Source organism: Typopeltis vanoorti, chromosome 9 (assembly GCF_054136105.1).
Source record: "Typopeltis vanoorti isolate ZY-2024b chromosome 9, IOZ_Tvanoo_1.0, whole genome shotgun sequence".
Classification (NCBI taxonomy): domain Eukaryota; kingdom Metazoa; phylum Arthropoda; class Arachnida; order Uropygi; family Thelyphonidae; genus Typopeltis; species Typopeltis vanoorti.
Genome location: NC_143557.1, coordinates 13,031,428 through 13,046,826, shown reverse-complemented (window position 1 = coordinate 13,046,826; position 15,399 = coordinate 13,031,428). Strand labels below are relative to the sequence as shown.

At 34.7% G+C, this 15,399-nt stretch overlaps 1 protein-coding gene across 4 annotated transcripts in view; it reads right to left on the bottom strand.

The window, feature by feature from the left end:
• Positions 1 to 15,399, bottom strand: part of LOC150102889 (inactive tyrosine-protein kinase RYK-like) — a 378,596-nt gene that overhangs the window by 141,797 nt on the left and 221,400 nt on the right. For all 4 annotated transcript variants that reach the window (XM_090397499.1, XM_090397500.1, XM_090397502.1 and 1 more), the window contains one exon: positions 6,949 to 7,038. In XM_090397499.1, the coding sequence (XP_090253625.1) occupies positions 6,949 to 7,038 (90 nt within the window). The remainder of the gene's footprint in view (positions 1 to 6,948; positions 7,039 to 15,399) is intronic.

Below are 15,399 nucleotides of genomic sequence, written 5' to 3'. Positions count from 1 at the left end.
ACATGTTACTTTTATACGCTAAATTTATTTTAAATGCTTTATTATGCTTTTATATTAATGCTGGTGACATGTAATAACTCATAACATGTAATATGATTACTTCAACACCAATCAAGAGAACTTAAAAAAAAAAAGTACGTCTTAATAAGTGAATGTACTAAATACTGCAAAAAAAAAAAAAAAGTGGATTTCTTCATTTTTAAATGGCTGTCATTTTAAAATAGATAAGCATAACAGAATGAGACCAATTTTTCTTCATAGCTACCTATGAAGTGAGAACATCTGTCATAAAAATTCAAATTTCAGTCGTTCACTCACATAAGCAATCTGAGCATCAGCAGTTTTAAATTTCTGGCAAATTTTGAGACAACTGTTTTCAAAGAGAAAACTTTCATCAAGGTGATTTGGGGCTTGCATATTCCACTATATGTATAAGTAAAACACACAAATATCAGATGTGAATGCAGCTCTACAGGACAGAGAAGAAAATAGGGAAAAAGTTCCTTGGAACACCTAAAGCAGGTGGTTGCCATCTTGAAACGAAATTAGTTTGTCTGAAAATGGAAATGAAAAATAAAGAAATACACATCCTGAGTATTAAAATGGCTGTAAAAAATCAGAAAATGAACAATATGGAAATAAGCTGTGATTAATTTTAAAACCTTGAAATTCTTAAAATTCTGTGGATCATCTGAATAAAATGGCCACTATGATTAATAGGATGCTGAGGGAGGGATTTCTTCTGCATAAGGAAAAGACTAGCAAAATAACTCACTTTCATCAAAATCAAAAATCATGCAGCTTCAGCTTCTTGAATTTGGGATCAAGCCAAGAGGAATGACCCAAAAGAGAAGAACATTTACTGGATTTCTATAAAGATGAACGAATCTTTGCATATACCATGTTTTTCTGCAGACTAGTATGCAATGATATTGGACCCTCTCCAGACTCCTCTATTGAAAACTGTACTGATCACATATTAATAATAAAGAAAATGTGGAAAGCTTAAGAAAGAAAATGTTAAAACCCTGTACCAAACTAGACTCAAACCACAAACTACTTGGAGCTAAGAAATAAAAGAAATTAGGCAAAAAAAAAAAAAAGCAATATTGAGAGATTTAACCTTCATAACTTTATATTCCCTCTTATTGAGAAACAATATAGAAGAAATTTCTGAACATATAACTAGTGAATAAAATAAAAATAAACATGGTATATTGTATATGATGTAATAACTGCCTAGGATAAAAAAAAATAACTGAAACAAATCATGAATGAATAATGGGATGTTGAGAAGAAAAAAGACTTACCTAAACATGCTTAATATAATGAAAATCAAGGCATACTACATCATAAAAGTTAACAAAATAATATGGACAGACTATTGTTAAATATTTTATTTATATGATTTATACTTAAAGTGTTTGTTACTTGATTAAATCCTTTCTTATTCAAAACCTTACTCATTTAAAATCCTACCAGATGCTCTATTGTTAGCTCTTCCTATTCTATCTTTCTATCGCTATTTTACTTTTTCAGATATCGGGCCTAATATACTTATATCTAGGATTGGTTCCTCTTCGGATACTGGCAAATTTATATTATACTGCGCCAGAGCCAGTATTTATAGTAGAAAAGGATTCCTACTCAGGGAGACAATACTAGATTCTGAGCCGTTCTTACATAATACTTTACTTTAATGCTGCTGTATAGATTCAGACTGCAGTCGTGACCAAAATCTATAATTATATACTCTTTCTAATTTCTTCCTGCCAAAATAGGTTCTATTTTTATAACTGGTAATTTGGAATCTTAATCATGCATGACTCAGGTTTAGAATATCTAAACAGAATACAAAATTCATACACTCAATTATGACTCAATACTAAATGAAACTCGAGTTAAGTGGTTAACATATTCTATATTAATTATGCAAAACACAATAACTGCATATTGGGATAGATAGCAAATGATATGAAGTTAAACTCAGTTACTAAAATCCACAATTCTGATCTCATTAAGTTAATCCTATCACATACAATTACTAAAGATCTTTTCCAAAGAATTCTTCTGACTCTCTCAAAGGAGGTTAACTTTCTAATTAGAGACTGTCCACAGAGTTCTTTAGAATACTGTTCTTAATTTCACATTTGCAAACAATCTTCTCTCTTCTAATGAATTTTATACACAAAATAGAGTAATTTCACCTTACCGAAATTTTTCCGCATCTTTCAGCACCACGTATGTGTCTGGTTACTTCTTGTCTATTGGCTGTCCATATGCCAATGCAGGGGTTATGCTATCTTCATTATTTCTGCCGAAAACAGACTTAAATCTTTGCGTTTCAGGAACAACTCGGTGGGACTACTCAGCGACGGCTTGATTCTGCTAGGACTGGAAATTTTTACCTTCAGCTCTGCGTAAAATCCTTCTCCGTTTTCAAGAAAGCCTGCTGTCCGACATCTTATCTTGGCACAGACGCTTCATCCCCCCCCCCCTTTTACATGAACGCCCACTAACTTACAAGCCACCAAACAGGAAAACGATACGACAAGAGAGATGTCCAATATGACGCTCATCCCCTTATATTTCTCCTTAAAGTGCCCTCTTTTTCCTCAGTCCCCTTTGCACACGACCCATATCTTTTCACCCCTTGGGTTCATCCCTTGCTTTTTCCCGACACTGTTATGCTCTTGTATTTCCAGAATTCGCATTGATATACATTCTGCTTAAGCAACTGCCGCCAGCGTTACACTGTACACGTGTAGTTTTATACCTTCCAAGAATTATTATTTAGTAACTATTTGATGACTCACAGTTAATTTTACACAGCTTAAGTGAGGCTTAAATTGAGTCAGATTATCCCTCTTATAAAACATACTCTAATAAAATCATGAACACAATAGATTAAATATATCGTACATGAAATAAGGAATGTAAATTTTATACATAAAGTGAAGAAGTTTCACTTTTAATTTTAGCTGATGTGCAGGTATTTCACTTTTTTTGTAAGTTTAATACGTTGGATTCTGAATTAATGATTTCTTTGCAAGATTCCTTCATTCAGGATCTAACAATATGTAAGAAAGCCAAAACAAATTAGATAGCCCATAAAGCAAAAATATGTATAGCAATGCAAAGCATGATTATAAAATCATCATAATAATAATATTATTATTAACACCTCCACTAAGTCTCTAGGCTCATCATTAGAGATCCACTAACTTCTCCAAAACTAAATACTAACCATTATTTGCACACTAATTGTCATACTTTGCTTTGAACTCATTCACCAATGCGATACTAACAACTGTCTTTTGACTCCTTTCTACTCATTCACCACTCTCAATGCAAAAAATCTAGTCTCACACCCTCGCTAACTAAATTCTTTCTTAATTTCAAGAATGATCCTTAGTTCCCACACTAGTCATATACTGAAAAATTTCTTCTGTACATCCTAACAACACTTAACTTATATGTCTCTATCATAATCCTCCCTATTCCCCCTATCAGCCAATTTCTGTAAACCTGTAAATTTTATTGTTCAAACAAAGCCAATTAAAGTTGCTTAACCAACTTCAAGTGGCTTGAACTTAAATAAGGTTCTCCATCATTTTCTTCAGGGCACCAGAGCAACCCAGTTGGCAGAGTGGTTAGCATACAGCTCTCCAATCAACAGTAACCTTCCCCACCCCATCCTTTGCTCTCTTTGATAATACTATATCCCTCTCATTCTATACGGTTAGAATGCAAGCGGTATTAATATAATAGTATAGTTGGCAACAGATATGTTATATGTTGCCAATTAAGTTCCACCAACCTCAATAACTTTTAGTAAGGTTGCACCAACCGATTACGTAAGAAAAAAAAAAATTAATAAAAAAAAAGGAATAAGAGTGAAGAGTTTCTTTTTTTTTCTTTTTTGTTTTTTTTATATGACTCCCACTCAAAAAAAAAAGCTTGAAAATCTATAGTACATTAGTACTGTGAGCAAGCTAAGTTTCTGATGCTTCTGGTTTCAGTATAAATAAACTGCAGTATCTCCTTAGCCCTACGCCTTTATACCTTGTACTGAATCTTTTGATAATTTTCATGCTCATGTTCATTCAAATCATGGTTCTGCATACATCTCACTAACTTCAAGTGAATAATTCTTTCCCAAAACCTAATTTTTAATCATTTAAGAACAATCTATCATCCTTTTAAAGTCCTGCTGTCCATCAAATTCAGTCCAAAGGTCTACAAACTGCCATTTGTTCTGTACAACCCATATAGTGACTCACTTGTAATCATAGCTCTTCTCCTCGATTTGCCTCTATTATAGCACACCAGCAGACTTACACCCTCTGTCCAAAGAGAAACCGAACTTTTCGAAAATAGAATAAACCAGTGCCGCCACCTGTTGTATATTTTTGTAGTCGAAAGCAGCACCCTTCATTAGTGTTATGTCAACAGTTTATGACATTTGTTTCATTAGAAGTCGAGTTATAGTGCCGAGTGACAGTGTGTGTTTTGACGAATGGTCAGTCTTCATGATATTCATGCCAAACGCGAAGAATTCTTGCAATTAATCACTTCAAAACTTCGAGATAAAACTCACCATTGACCATTTGGCCAGGAAGAACTAATTCTTTGTGAATAATGCCCTTGGAATTGTAGAAACAAATCAACATTGTCTTTACTTTTGACTTCTCCAAGCGACTTTTTTTCCGGGGCCCCTCTTCTTGTGGTCTCCACTCAGCACTCTCATGCTTTATTTCAGGCTCATACTCAAAACTCCACATTTTGTCACCAGTAACGATCATTTCAAGGAAGTCTGAGTCCTTATGAGCAGTTTTAATGAGGTCCTTTCAGTGTTCAATTCGATACATTTTTTGATCGTCGGTCAACTTGTGGGAAACAAATCATGAAGGCCCAAACTCTGTCAAAATGTTGTGCACGGTTGATTTTGCAATCCCCAATTCATCTTCAATCAATCTCACAGACGATTTCGGGTTTTCTTTGATGAAATTACGCACTTTTTGGACGTTAACTTCACTCAGTTAGTCCAGTTTTAGGACGACCTAGCTTTTCGTCATCCTCAAGTGTCTCACGACCACTTTGAAATCGCTTAAACCACTCGTAAACTTGAGTACGGGATAAGCATTCATCACCGTATGCTTTTGTGTTAAACTTTTACCAAGTTTAACACAAAAGTCAATCGCAGCTCTCTGTTTGAAACCCATTTTCCGACCGATCGTCAAAACACACTCACTCTTGGCACTATAACTTGGCTTCTAATGAAACAAATGTCATTAGAACACTAATGAAGGTTGCCGCTTTCGACAACAAAAATATACAACAGGTGGCGACACCAGTTTCTTCTATTTTCTAAAAGTTCAGTTTCTTTTTGGATAGAGGTTGTACAATCTTTACTCTCTCAGTGTTCTTTCTTTTTGGCTTTCTCCAATGACTTTTTTCATTTCTTCTCTCATATATATATCCTCCACCTTTCAAGTCATTAATGCCTGCCAAAACACCAAAACAATCAATGCTTCACTTTACATCTTTTTATCCTGTCAGTATCACTGATATTAAATTTCACACCACAAAAATATTTAGTCATGCTCTCATTATGTACTCTTTTGATTATAGAATTGCCATAAAAAATTTTTCACTTGCTCTCTTTCTCTTATGTTGTCACATGTTCTTTTTTTCTTAACATGAACTTCTTCCTTCTCAAAGCACTACCATTTCACCTGATGTTTCTGCAATGTTTCATTTCATGCTTTGTCCTGAAAGACTCCATAACATAGGCATAGCATTTCTTTGATGACATAGTCATCTGGCACCAAACAAAATATCTCTCACTTATTAAACTCTTCTAACAAATATGTCTTGCCAAAACCTGTTCTATTACTCATTCAAATTATACAACAATTTGCATTTTTTTTAACATTAAACCAGCAGTATACAAGATCGTGTTTCAAACCAGTTTTAACTTATGGATCTGAGAGTTGGGTTAGAAATAAAGAATTTAATCAAAGATTAGACACCAGAGATATGAGAGTTCTGAGAATGATCAGGAGAGTGAACAGATAGCATCAATGGCAGAATCATATTAAAAATGAAAATATTAGGAAGGAACTTGACATTGTTAGCATTCAAGAATGTGTGAGCAGATCTAATTAATCTAAATTGGTTTGGTCACTTGAATGGGAAGGGAAAGGATAGTGAAACAGGTGTTTAATGCCAAGATTGCAGGTAAAAGACCCAAAAAAAGACTAAGATCTAGGTGGATTGATTCAGTCAGAAGTGTCTTAAGACACCAAAATGTTAGGTATGATAATGTTAAAGTGATGGCAAGTAATAGACTAATTTGTAATGTAAGCTTAATCATGTAGTACTGTCACAGAAGCCTGTACACCGCCTAAGGGTGCATATAAGGAAATCGATGATAGTAATTTGAATTTTTTCAAATGACATAAATGAGTACAGATATTGCAAATCCTTTTTTATACTATTATTATTATTTTGGGCAACTCCAAGGAGTCAACAGACTCATCAAGAGAGGCCCTAACATCATGCCAAGAACAACTATTCGACATTCATTCAACAACATAATCATGAAATACAACCAAGAGGCTTAGAAAGAATCCACTCCCCTGCCCAAGCTTTAAAACTGAAGTAATAAAAAACTCCAAAAATTAAAATATAAATAAATCATGTCAAAAAAAAAAAAAAAAAGCAAGCACATGCAATTATCTATTCCATAAGCAAGAATAAATACAAGCAAAAGAAACAGTATAATCATAATACTGTAGGTGCCAGCAATAGAGTTGACAGATGAGATGTCTGTAGCCTGTACGTGGATCAGTATATCTATATAATCAGTAAGTTATTGTATTTAAAAAGAAAAAAATTGTCAAATTTTACAAAGGAATGTCAAATAATTTAAGTGAATTTTACCTGTGACAGTTTTAATAATAACATCTTCACTTTTAGTTTCATTACCATCTTCCTTCAAGAGATATCCATGAAATATTTGTCCAAAAGTACCTGAATATTATCAAGATAAACAGAAAAGAGTTACACAACATTTTAATTATTAACACTTGTAAATGTGGCATTACAGAAAATCAGAGTATAACAAAATTTTCAAAGAATTATTTTGTGTTAATATTAGGCTACATATGGCTGTACTGTCGAGTGCAGATTGCAAATTAGTTTCATGCATTAAACATGAAAGCAAAAAATAATATTTAAAATAAAAAGTTTAAATATTTACTTTAAAAAAAAATCAAAATGCTATTAGTATTTGTCCAAAAATATTGAGCCCTGTAACAGTTTCATGTGCCTGTAAACACCATATTAAAAAAAATGCATATTAAAAGAAATTTTTATTTTGATATTTTTATCATCATCAAATTCCTGATGATACTTTCATAATACCTTGTACACTCAGGGATTACCATAAGATATTATGGTAATACTAAATGAAAGGTTTACATCAATACTAACTGGCTGTTGGCAATTTTCCTTGGAATCAATCTGTTATCTGTCAGGAGACCAACACAGAACTCTTATAGGAGGTGTGACAAATTAATTCCCGGAATGTACCTATAAAAAAAACCTACGTTTGGAACTAGATGGTGTTCCCATTTTTGGAAACAGACCTGGAACTCTTTTACCAGAATACTCTAGTTCCTTTATCATATGCTGGATATCAGAGATGTCAGAAAATCTTCATCCTTTTATGCAGCCTTTAATTTTGGAAACAGCTACAAATCACAGGGAGCTAAGTCAGGTGAATAAGCAGGATGACCTAATTTGGTAACTTTTTTTTTTTTTTTTTTTGCCAGAAACTCTTTCACAATAAGCACGCTATGGTTTAGTGCATTGTCGTGATTTCTTTCGCAATCCCAATTCTTCAGTTAAAATTACCCTGACTGTTCCTTGATTCATTTGCAATTCGTCAGCCATTAATCACACACTTATTAAACAGTGTTTGTTTCTTTTCATGGTATGGAAGATTTTACAGCCTAATAATTCATCTGCCAACGACATATACAAGCATTAAGAAATGAATGTTATTGACTTCTTTTAACCTTACCATATCCAATCTACTGCTTTACAAAAAAAAAAACCATTCCGCTCAGATGTTTGAGGCATTAGATTCTCGTCTATCAGACCACACCAAAATCTTGCACTCTGTTCACGTTTGCTTCCATCATTTTTGTTTTGGGCTTCCCACTTCTGGGGTCATCGTTCACATCTTCTTGCCCACCTTTGAATCTCTTATGCTCAAAGTCACTTGACTCTTTCAGAGCATCCACACCATATGCCTCTTTCAACAGCTTCAATGTTTCAGTAGCAGTTTTGTCGATTTTCAAGCAAAATTTTATGTTAGCACAGCGCTTCAAATTTCAATCACACATTTTTATACTAAAATTTACAAATGGCTCTATCAGCATGAGGTTTACACATGCATTAGTTAAAAGATGTACAAACATGATTACTTGTGTGACTCTAACCAAATCAGCACACGGGCGACACTACACACACATTCTGGGAGTTAAACTGTCGGTACTTTTCATTATACAAATCAACCCACCTAAATCTTGGTCTTCCTCTGGGTCTTCTTCTTCCTGCCATCCTGGTAAACAAATACCTTTTGTGCTATTATTTTCGCTCCCCTTCTGTTTAAGGGACTACATGAAATGAGCACTCTTTGCACAGTTCTTAACATTAACAATGTCAGGTTCCTTCCTATAATCCTTGTTTTTAATATGATTCTATCAATCCTCTAATCTTTTTCCGCACTTTCATATTTCTGTTCTCTAGTATTTGATTAAGAGCTTTATTTCAAACCCAGCTCTTTACAGTTTACATTATTATTAGCCTCCTATCAACAATTTTCCTCAAAATCAATCTATTACTTGTGAGCACTCAAACATTATCATATATAACATTTTGTGCTTCTAAGGCACTTCTGACTGAATCCACCAAGACCTTAGTCTTCCACTGTGGGGCTCTTTCCTGCCACCTTGGCATCAAACACTAAACACTTGTTTTGCTAACCTTTCCTCACCCATTCTATTTAAGCCTTAGATTAGCTCTGCTGACACATTATTGAATGCTAATAATGCCAAGTTCCTTTCTAATATCTTCATTTTTAATATGATTCTGCCATTGATACCATAGGTTCACTCCTAATTTTTCTCAAACCCACATATCTGTGAACTCTAATCTTTGATCAAGTGTTTTATTTCTAATCCAACTCTCAGATCCATAACTTAAAACGGTTCATGGACAATTCATCGCAGGGAAAAGTCATCATGCAAACTATTCATTGATGAAAAAATTCGCTGAAAGCATTATTCACGAGAAAATTGAAATGATATTGCATTGATACCGATGTATGAAAAATAAATGCAGTGCAAGATAAATTTCACAAAATATAGTTTTTTAATGTATTTATGCATTATTTATTTATTTATACATGAGCATATCTGTTGTTTTGACTGCTGTTTGGATTCTGGTGTGTAATAGTGAATCCAAGTCTCATCCGTAGTAAAAAATCAATGCACAAAATCAGTTTTATTCTGGTTAAAATGCTCCAAGCACTCTTCAGAGATTTTCATGCAAGTGTGTTTTTGATCTGCTGTGAGCAAGTGCTGCACCCATCTTGTGCTAAGCTTTTTCATTTGCAATTCTTCATGCAAAATATATATCCTATATTTTCTTTTCAAATACCTGTAGTCTCAACAGTTTCGTGCACTTTGACTCACCGGTCATCCAATACCATATCGTGCACTTGATCAATAATTTCTGGTGTTGTTACACTTTTTGGAAGTCCTTCACATGCATCATCTTCAAAAGCTGGTAAGGCCCCATTTAAACTCGGCAGCCCATTTCTTAATTGTCGAAAAAGAAGAAGAAGAGAGCCCACAAACTTTTATGAACTTCGAATGAATTTCTTTTGCCATTAAACCTTCTTTTACAAAGAATTTTATAACCACACGATACTCAATTTTATCCATTTCATGGGATACAGACAACACGTTTGCTTCAGACAGCTGTATAAAACAAACTACTTGATAGAATGACTTGCAATTTCACATGGATGCTTAAGACAGGTGTACCAGCTTAGAAAAAAAAAAATCTTACGATAGTGTTGCTATGTATGATGCCAAGAACATTTCAGACCACCCTCGTAACTTTGTCACATTCCTCCCTAGCTGAATCAATTAATGCCTTCTTTAGAGTTTGCCACTAAGACTCCAAGGTTTGGTTCTTGTTTTCAATTTGTCTCACAGTTTTCTTCAATAATGTTTGTATAATTGAGTCTACAATTTACCTGTAAAAGCTGCTCAACTTTAATTCTTTTTAAAAATTTCTTACTTACTGTTCTTTTCAATTTGATATCCATTTTCATCCTGCTTATTACTAATTAATGGTCACTGTCAATTTCAAATCCTCTGTACACTCTTGTATTGTGAACAAGCATGAAGATGAACAATGACATAGTCCACGAGGCTTTTCTTATTCTTGTGTCCTCTGTCCACGTGAACTTGTGCATATCTTTATGTGGAAATGTGGTGTTAGTAATGACTAGTCCGTGTCCTGAGCAGAAGTACAGAAAATACTTACCATTATCATTAGTTTTGCCATTTTCTCCAAATTTTCCCAAATTGTTTCTGTATGCCCAGTGGGATTCATTTCCTACTCTACTGTTAAGATCTCCAAAAAGGACCACTTCTTCCATTTTCTTTATGTTAACAGTCCTGTTCTAATGACTCAAGAAATTCCTCCACTTCTTCCTTAGAAGAACATTCCGAGGGACCATAGGCAGACATAAGTTTCATTGTCCATTTGCCCATTTTGAAGTCTGCATCAAAATGATGTTGAATGCTATCACTACTCCTTCCTTTTCTTGATCATGATTGCCTGAAAATAACATTCTATACTTATTATTTAGTAAGAGCGCACCTGTTTTTGTCTTCTTTGTCTCACTAATGTGAATTATGTCCACATGGTATTTTTCCAATTCTTTTGCAACTTAAACTTCCTTTCCATTAATACTTCTTATATTGATGGTTTCTTCAGTTCTAGATGTTTGGTTTAATCTTCTGCTTCTAGATGTTGAGTTGGAGCTTGTTCCAATAGCTGACTTTTCACTGTTTGCCCTAGTTCCCTGACGAGAACAATGGGGGCTGTCTTTAACCAGGCCATGACCCAGTTGGTATGAAATCTTATTGTGTTGTACCATAATATGCATTTGTGCGTATTATGGTATCATGGTTTAAGTCAGGGGTGCTTAAGGATCAAAGCTGTATAACAGAGGAGACCTCCACATAGCCTTTAAAGGAATGCAGAGAACTGACCAGGGCTTCTGACCTAATGTCCAATCCTCACCTTCTCGTGGTGCACCATGTTGGGTATCTCCCTGGATACTGAACGAACGAGGATGGGCTGCCAATTTGGGATTTAGCCGACCAAATTGTATTATTATTCGCTTAAACCAATATAGAAAATGATGTTACAACATGACAAAATTTCATGCCAGCTGGGGCATCGCCTGGTTAAACAAGGCCCATGTTGTTTTCACCAGGGAACCAGGGCAAACAGCGAAGAGTCAGCTACTGGAACAAATCTGAAAACACACCCCAACTCAACATCACCAGAGTTCAAGATCAGTACTATCAACATAAGAAGCCTGAATGGCAAAGAAATGGAGCTAGCTGAGGAATTAGATAAGTACCAGATCGACATAATAGAGGTGACTGAAACAAAAAAGACAAAACCTTTGAGATCTTTCTGAGCAAAAAATACAAAATTTTATATTCAGGAAATGACAATCAAGGAAAAGAAGGAGTAGCCATAGTATTCAACACTAAATACGATGCTAATCTTCTTGAATGGCAGTCAGTCTCAAGTACAGTGATGTGGGCAAATATGAGAATAGGGAATTCGACAATGAGACTTATTTGTGCCTATTGTCCCACAGAAGGTTCTACTAAGGTAGAAGTGGAGGAATTTTTTGATGCTTTAGAAAAAGCAACTGACACAAAGAAAAAGGAAAACTTAGTCCTTGTTGAGGGATCTAAATAGCAGAGTAGGAAATGATTGTCAGACATACAAAAATATTTTGGTAAAATTTACAGAAAAGAGGAAAGCTAATAATAATGGCAAATACCTGTTGGATTTCTGTTCAGGACATGGAATGGTTATTACTAACACCATGTTCCAACATAAAAGTGTACACAAATTCACATGAAGAGAACAGGCAAGGGATAAGAAAAGTCTCATTGACTTATTATTGATAATAATGTTTTCTCTCTGGTGCAGGACACTAGAGTGTACGGAGGATTTGAAACCGGAAGTAGTCACCATTTAGTCTTGAGAAGAATAAAATTGAAATTCATGAAAAGAGGAACATGTAAGAAAGTTTTAAAGCAAATAAAAGTTGAGCAGCTCTCAGATGTGAACTGTAGACTAAAATACACAAAAATTATTGAAGAAAAAATGAAAGAGTTTGAGAACAGGAACCAAACCTTGGAGATTCAGTGGCAAGCCTTGAAGAAAACCCTGATTGATTCAGCAAGAGAGGCATGTGGTGCATGAGGTTGTCAGCAAGGATAGAAAAATCAGAACTCCATGGTGGACACAAGAAGTTAAAGAGGCAGTGAAGGAAAAGAAGAAAGCATATCAAAAGTTCCTGACAAATAAGTCAGCTTTTGCTCTTAGAGAATACAGAGACAAATGTAAGACAGAAAAACACTGTGTAAAACTACCTAAACAAAAGTCATGGGAGGACTTTGGCAAGAACATAGAAAATATATATCAAAAAGGTGGTAAGATATTCTGGAGGTTGTTGAAGAAGCTTAGAAATGGAGGAAAGAGTGCTGTAAAAGGAGTTAGAGATGATAAAGGTGACATGAAAACAGGGGGAAGAGATATCCTTGAAGTATGGAGCAACTACTTCGAAAAATTGCTAAATGAAACAAGCAGTGATAGCATAGTGGTAAAAAATACTCAACAGGAATACATATCCATACTTGAAGTAGAAAAAACCATTAAAGGCTTTATATGTGGAAAGGCAGCAGGAGTAGATGATATTCGACCAGAAATGCTGAAGTATGGTGGTATAAAAGTCTTACAGTGGCTGCACTAATTAGTTCAGAAGGCCTGGACAGAGGGACCAATTCCAGATGATTGGAGTAGAGCTCTCATAGTACCCATATATAAAAAGGGAAATTAAAACTGAATGTGAGAATTACAGTGGCATTTCCCTACTGAGTGTTCCTGGCAAGATCTATGCAAGTATACTTTTAGAAACGGTTGAGAAGAATTGTGGAAGAAAAGGTTGGTGAAGAACAAACTGGATTCAGGCCAAATGGAGGCTGTCAGGATCAGATCTTCACTTTATGACAAATAGTTGAGAAAGCATGGGAATATAACAAAGATCTGTATTTAAGTTTTGTCAATCTGGAAAAGGCATATGACAAGGTGCCATGAGAGAAGCTATTCAATACGCTACAGTTATATGGTGTCAATGGGGCATTATATCAAGCAATACTTAGTGTGTATTTGAGTTGTAAGACTGGTGTGAGACAAGGATGTACATTATCCCCTCTATTATTCATTATCTATATGGATCACATTATGAAGGAAAGTGGTATTAAACATGATATCAGAATTGGAGATGTTAATGTCAGCTCTTTGCTTTATGCGGATGATGTTGTACCTCTAAATAAATCCACTACAAGTTTGCAAGATTCCCTGACTAAATTGAATAACTGTTGTAATAGATATGGTATGAAGGTCAGCATTAAAAAGACAAAGACAATGAAAATAGGTAGAATTGTTGAAAATGTCAACTGTGTTGTGAATGGGAACCTGTGGAACCAGTAAAACATTTCAGCTACTTAGGCACGATTTTTATTGAAGATGGTAAATTAAATATGGAAATAGACAACAGAATCAACAAAGCTGGTATGGTGGGAAGTCAATTGAATAAATTCATATGGAATAAGAGAAAAATTAGTCGGAACACTAAATTAGCTATATACAAGACAGTGTTCAAACCAGTTTTAACTTATGGATCTGAGAGCTGGGTCAGAAGTAAAACACTTGACCAAAGACTAGAGACCGCAGATATGAGAGTCCTGAGAAAGATTAGAGGCGTGAACACATGGCATCAATGGCAATATCATATTAAAAACGAGGATATTAGGAAAGAACTTGACATTGTCAGCATCCAGGAATGCGTTAGCAGAGCTAATCTCAGGTGGTATGGCCACTTAAACAGAATGGGCGAGGTAAGATTAGCAAAACAAGTGTTCTCTGCCACATTGGCAGGAAACCGACCAAGAGTAAGACCAAGATATAGGTGGATTGATACAGTACAATGTGCCTTAGACGATAGAAATATAAGATCTGATAATGATAATATTGGAGTTTTGACAAGTAACAGACTGATTTGGAGGAAAATTGTAGATAGGAAGTTAGTAATGATGTAAATTTTTCATGTAGTACTATAATATCCTGTACACCCCTTGAGGGTACATGTCAGGAATTTGATGATGATGATGGTTTAAGTCAATGAGGAGTACAATTTGGTTGGCTAAGTCCCAAATTGCTAGCCCATGCTCGTACATTTAGTATGCAGTAGATGCCTACCTACTAATGGGGTGCACCACATGAAGGTGAGGATTTAACCTTAGGTCAGAAGCTCCCGTCAGTTCTCTTCATTCCTGAAAGATAATGTAGAAGTCTCCTCCCAGTTATTTGGCTTTGACCCTTAGGCAACCCCTGGTTGTGATATACAAACCAAAATATATGCATATTGACATTTTAATTTTATTAAAATATCTTTACTATGGTAATGGGCATGTTTGTTTCTAAATCAGTAAACATGTTGCTGTATATTCAATTCTCTTGAATTAGTGAGTGGAAGGTGGAGGTGGGAAAGAATAAAGCAAAAAATGTTTCACATGCTGTGAGAATATCTGCAAGAACAGTACAATGTAATCACACCACAATATGGTGCATAATCAACAGAACTATAGCTACTAGCAACCAAATCATGAAATGACTAAACCTGCATATGCCCAGAAATCTTATCTCATATTAAAAGCAATTAAATAATCAATACAAGATACTAAAACATTTATCAGTATTTGAAGATAATTTTCCAACCAATCACAATTTAATCTAATTCCTCTGGCATTACAATACTGTTTTTAAATTTTTCTACCAAGGTATGTGTCCATTGTTATGTAAAAAGTATTGTTAATAAATTATTTTTCTTTCTTATTTAGTTGTATTTAATAAATTATGTTGCCTGTTATTTATTTTATACAGTTATACAAGGTGTGATCAAAAAGTATAGTGAATGGAGCTGCAGTACTCAAT